The 5,617-nt window shown below is 49.2% G+C and overlaps 1 protein-coding gene across 4 annotated transcripts; it reads right to left on the bottom strand.

Annotated features, from left to right (window-relative positions):
• Positions 1 to 404: 404 nt before the first annotated feature.
• On the bottom strand, positions 405 to 4,918 carry LOC102045040 (keratin, type II cytoskeletal 75-like). Of its 4 annotated transcripts, none has more exons than XM_005430234.1 (10): positions 4,651 to 4,918; positions 4,424 to 4,620; positions 3,271 to 3,485; positions 2,701 to 2,761; positions 2,412 to 2,507; positions 2,105 to 2,200; positions 1,731 to 1,856; positions 1,269 to 1,489; positions 995 to 1,026; positions 692 to 888 (listed from the first exon to the last, which is right to left on the bottom strand). In XM_005430234.1, the coding sequence occupies exons 1-10, from the start codon at positions 4,916 to 4,918 to the stop codon at positions 692 to 694; spliced, it is 1,509 nt and encodes a 502-aa protein (XP_005430291.1). The 4 variants fall into 4 exon arrangements, with proteins under 4 accessions (XP_005430289.1, XP_005430291.1, XP_030920495.1 ...); XM_031064635.1 differs by having other exon boundaries at positions 2,036 to 2,200; XM_005430232.1 differs by having other exon boundaries at positions 405 to 888; positions 2,036 to 2,200; positions 4,424 to 4,918.
• Between the last annotated feature and the right edge of the window lie 699 nt (positions 4,919 to 5,617).

Here is a 5,617-nt window from a genome sequence, read left to right on the forward strand (position 1 = left end):
CCTGGCACTGGGATCCCACCCCCAGGATCCAGGCTCTTGGATGCTCGATGGGCTGGGAGCTGGAAGTAAATGAAGCTCAGACCTTTTCCCCTATGCCTGACTCCTGCCTTGGCATGTCCTGGTGTTTGGCTTCCAGGTGTTTTCCTTGCACAGCGGAGAGGGAATGTCGAAATCAGCACCAAACCTCCCTCTGAGGTTCTGCTGGGCTGGGGTGTTCTGGCTGCTGACAGTGAAATTCAGTAAATCTGAGTGAGGAGCAAAAATCTGAGCCTTTAACTGGTCAGGGCCTGAGGGAAAGTTCTTGTTACCTGTGTTTGCATGTGCTCTTGCACCTCTTTAATTAAAAGGACTACAAAATAGAATAAATTACATGTGCATTTTTATTAGACAAACTCCAGAAAGTGAAGAGAGACGAACAGTCATGGGACACATTTTATATACAAAATCCGGCCAAAAAATTGCTGAGCTGGAGCAAGCGAGCTGCAAATTTAACCCAGTGAGACTCAGGTTCAGGGCTGAGCCCAACAGGATGTGTGCAAGACAACACAGCTGAGAGAGAGTTCCTAAAGTAAGGCTCCTGTGGGACAGGACTTGGGGTGCAGGTGGCCCTGGTTGTCCTCACCCCACCACGCTCCAGTAAAGGACCAGTTTTGGTGTTTTATGGTGCGTGGCGGTGACTGGAGGGAGAATTTTAGCTCCTGTAACTTCTTCTGGTGGAGGAGCTGGAGACAAACTTCATGCTGGAGCTGCTGCCAGCTCCGAGGGTGGTGCTGCTCACCCCGGGAACGCCCCCACAGTTGAAGCTGTTCCCCAAATTGCAGATCCCCCCTCCCATGCTGAGGTTGCTCCCTCCTCCGTATCCCGTTCCCACTGTTGTTCTGGTGACAGCTGCAAAGAGGAGAAGGAAATATTTCAGTATCTCCAGGCATTGACTTCTTGGTGTAGAGACACAGGAATGTTTAAATAAGGTAATTCTTATATTTTAGAGACTTACAGATATTCACTGGGACCCCATCTCCAGCCAGCCTGTTCAGGGATGGAACACAAGGAAGAGGATTAGATGTCTGTTGATATTGGGGAGGATCAATAAGATACCTTTCCCAGAGGTCTTTGGGGTGAAAAATAAAATCACAGCATAATTCACAGATTTTTGTTATTTCCATTATTTGGGAAAATCTCCCCACTTTGTGCCCCCTGTTTAGCATTCCAGAAATGCTGAGCTTCTCCTGTGCCATCCCCAGCCCCAGGGCTGGATGTTTCCCACCCACCTGCACTCCTCGCCCTCCAGCAGCTTCCTGTAGGTCGCAATCTCGATGTCCAGGGCCAGCTTGACGTTCATGAGCTCCTGGTACTCCCGGAGCTGCCGGGCCAGGTCAGCCTTGGCCTGTTGCAGAGCATCCTCCAGCTCGGCCAGTTTGGCCCTGGCATCCTTGAGGGTCAGCTCCCCGCGTTCCTCAGCGTCGGTGATGGCAGCTTTCAGGTTTGCACACTATGGAACACAAAGCTCTGCTCAAAGTCCCCACCCCAGACCCAGGTTTTTCTTTACCTCCCATGCAATCACAAGGTTTTATCCCAGCATCATCAGCTCCACCAGTTTTAGTGACAGTTTTCTTTTTGAATGAAAAAGGGTCAAACTGAGCAGAACTGCTCAGGTTGCTCCAGCCTTTTCCTTCCTCTCCCTTGCAAGTCCAGAGGTAAATTGGTTAAAAGTGGGGTTTGCTGCCCTTTACCTGTTTTTTCACGCTGTCAATCTCGGATCGGAGCCGCTGGATGTGGCGGTTGAGCTCCGAGATCTCCTGCTTGGTGTTCCGGAGGTCGTCCCCATGCCTGCCAGCCGTGGCCTGCAGCTCCTCGTACTGTCACAGAGAGGGACAACCAGTCAAAGGAAAATCCTCCATTTTTGGAGTTACCAGGAGCCTGAGAGTCCCCCCTCCAGCCCAGATCAACAGCTGGGAAGGTTTTCTTGGAAGAGTTGGTCTTTATCTGTTCCAGACAAGATATGAAGATAAGAGCATGGAAACCCCAGATCCTTCACCTTCGTCTGGTACCAGGACTCGGCCTCGGCGCGGCTCCGGTTGGCGATGTCCTCGTACTGAGCCTTGACCTCAGAGATGATGCTGTCCAGGTCCAGGTTCCGGTTGTTGTCCATGGTGAGAACCACAGAGGTGTCAGAGATCTGGGTCTGCATCTGGGACAGCTCCTGCAAAGAGCACAGGGAATGAGGTAATCCCCTTGGGAGATGCCTTTTCACCCTTCCAGGTGAGCTGCAGACCTGGGAGAGGCTGTTACAGATCGTTATCTGAACAGCTCAGGTGTTGGTGCAACTCAAGAGAGGGGAAGGATTTAGTATCTCCCGGAGGGAGAGAAGTCTTCACTGAGGGCCGGGATGTTTTGGAGCTGGTTATACTCACTGCTTCGTAAAGTGCTCTCAGGAAATTAATTTCTTCACTCAGTGCATCTGCCCTGGCTTGGAGTTCCACCTTGTTCATGTAGGAAGCATCTACATCCTGGGGGATGAGAGATTCTTGGGTGGTTTACACCCCTATCAGTAAATCAGGAACATGCATTGTGATAACAGTCCAGGGGAGAAACCATAATAAAAGTAAAAGGGTTGGAATTGTAATGGGTGTATTTGTGACTGAGTGGGTGATCAGAGCTCTACAGTGAGCCATTCCACAGTGCCCTAGAATTTGCTCTCACCTTCTTGAGCGTCACAAATTCGTTCTCTGCAAGGGTCCTTCTGTTGATCTCATCTTCGTACCTAAAGGAGGACGACAACAGGGAGTTTTTGTTTGGGCAGGTAACAGAAAGATTTGAGTCTGCTGAAATGAATTTCTTTCAGAGCATTTTGCATACAATGCTCTTTTCCCTCAATGAGACACCAGGAGCTGAACTAGTTAACACAAGTACATCAAAACAATTCTAACAAATCCATTATTTTTTACTTATTTCTGGCCATTAGTCATCCTCCTTCTGCTGTTTTAAGCAAATGAAATGTGCTGCTCTGAAACTTTCAGACCTACTGTGTAATTTTTCCCTCTCAGGAGGTAATTTAGTTAATAAGTCTTTGATCATGCTCCAAATTATTCCCCAAATGTTGGCGCACTCGAATCTGTTACTCCGTTACTGAGAAAATTTCTCTTTGAGAAAATGTCATTGCCCGGAATTCCAGGATCCCAGACTCTCCTGGATCCCCCAATTGGTTTAAGGATGTTGAGAGGAGAAAGGCTGCACCTGCCCAGGTGAGTAGAGCATTAGCTCAAGACTTACTTCTTCTTGAAGTCCTCGACCAGGTACTGGGTGTTGACGAGTTCTCCCTCCAGCCTCCCCTTGTCGCTCAGCAAGGAGTTCAGCTGCACCCGCAGGTTGTTGATGTAGGTCTCGAAAAGCGGCTCCAGGTTGTTCCTCACTGTTTTCATTCCCTGCTCCTGCAGCAAACTCCACTTCGTTTCCAGCACTTTGTTTTGTTGCTCAAGGAATCGGACCTGGAAGGAGAAATATCCTGAAGGGGCTTTGAAAGAACAGAGACTGGGGAGAATTTCCCTGCAAGTGGGGGGGTCTCAGAACTGGCTGAGAGGGTAAAATGCTTCTTCCAGCTGGTTTTTAGAACCAAATTCTCATCTCTTGGGAGATTTGGCTACAGGGACCCTGTTCAGTGTTAGAAACTCTGGAACAACCCTTGATTTTCTGGCTTCTCATTCATTGTTTAAATTGAGACCAGGTACAGGGATTTTGTGTGAAAAATGTGAGGAAAATCAAATAAGGAGAAAAGCAGGGCTTGCTCTTTAATTAAAATACCATTGTTAAGGTGCTGCTTCTCCTTCCCTTCTGTAGACCTCCCCTACCCCACTAAATGTCCAAAATATTGCAGTGTTTTCCTTGCAACCACAGAGGAGCAGCCTGACCAGAGTTGGAGCTGAGCAGATGTTCTTGTGCATCAGAGAAATGTAGTGGACAGACAGATTTGGATGAGAATTTGATATTTTGAACTAAAAATCCAAACATTTTGGTGACAGATTTAAATGCCTTTGAGAGAATTCAAGCATTGACAAGCTGCTTCTCCCTTGTGCCAATTACTTTGTCATTTTAGGTGGGTTTCTGGAATTCATTTGATCATCTACAAAGCTGTTCCCAAAGCTCCTGAAATGCTCAGCCTAAAGTCTCCAGAAGGGTGGGATTCTCCTCTGGAGATTTCTTTCCCCACTGCCTGTGAGATGTGGAAGCAGCAAATGAGGAGGAACTCAAACACTGGATGATTAATTCATGGCAACCGCTATGGAACAGGTGCCATTCCCTGGAGCTTCCAGGGCAACTTCCAGTCTTATTTCTCACTTGTATTCCTCCTTGATCAGCTTTTCTCCTCATCAAGCAGAAAAGTGTCCCTGTCAAAAAAATCAGATATTTAGGAAAGCTCAGATCTCACCTTGTCAATGAAGGAGGCGAATTTGTTGTTGAGGGTTTTGATTTGTTCCTTCTCCTCTTTTCGGATCCTTTGGATGTTAGGGTCAATCTCCAAGTTGAGTGGTTTCAGAAGGCTCTGATTGATGGAGACTTCATGGATGCCCCCAGCGGGGAATCCAGGGCCACCCCCAAAGGCCCCGTATCCATAGCCAAGGTTGGCTGGAACACCAAAGCCGCCCCCATACACACTCCCGGCGCCACCACCAAACCCTGCTGAGCCATAGAAGCTGCCACCCCTTCCAGCCACAGAGATCTTCTTGCAGCCACCAACATTGTAGAGGCTTTTGCTTCCAAAGCCCCCCCCGACCCTGGCAAAGCCACTGCCAGCATTGCAGCTGCCCAGGCGGGTGACGGAGCAGGAGCTGAAGCTGGTCCGGCATGTGTTGGGGACCATGGCCGAAGCAGCGCTGAAGCCGCTTCTCCCCCTCTGAATCCTCACGGTGGACTGGCGAGACATTGCTGGGGCTTTTTGGATTGGGGTGGATGCTGCAGCTAGAATAAAGGAGCAAAGGTGCTGGCCTGGAGCAAGGAGTAGGAGGGAAAGGAGAGAGGTGAACCTGTGCTCTGCAAGGGCTGGGGAGAGCCCTTTTATGCATGTATGAGCCTGGGATGGGTTGGATGAGGTGGATCATCTTTCTGATGAATTAGGCTTGGCATGTCCAACAGCATTCTGGAGAGTGAACTCACTCTGCACACACGCCCTGCTGAAATAATACAGCCCAGGTTCTCAGCAACAGGGAATTGTTTGGGAATAACTGTCGCCGGTCTTTGTAGACAGCCAGACTCGTCCCCATTTCAAAGCTGGAAAGTGGCAATGAGTCACGCTGGGCACTGGCAGCAAAACACCGCTCAAGTGCCTGTCACTCAACACCTCTGTCATTGGAAAACTTCATCCCTCGGGATTGCTTTCGCCCCTTTTGTTCACAAGCAGGGCTTGGGAAAGTTTCAATCCTTGTGCTTTAGGAGTGGGACCGATGCCAGTTCCACAGCCAGCCCTGCGGTCAGTTGTTTTACCCTGGAGTTTTGGGATATATTTTTGATAAGATTCTTGTGAAATTTGCCCAGAGAGGTTGTGGACTCCCCATCCCTGGAAGTGTCCAAGGCTGGGTCAGATGGTATTTGGAGCAACCTGGTCTACGGAAGGTGTCCCTGTCCA

Source organism: Geospiza fortis, unplaced genomic scaffold (genome assembly GCF_000277835.1).
Source record: "Geospiza fortis unplaced genomic scaffold, GeoFor_1.0 scaffold635, whole genome shotgun sequence".
Lineage (NCBI taxonomy): Eukaryota > Metazoa > Chordata > Aves > Passeriformes > Thraupidae > Geospiza > Geospiza fortis.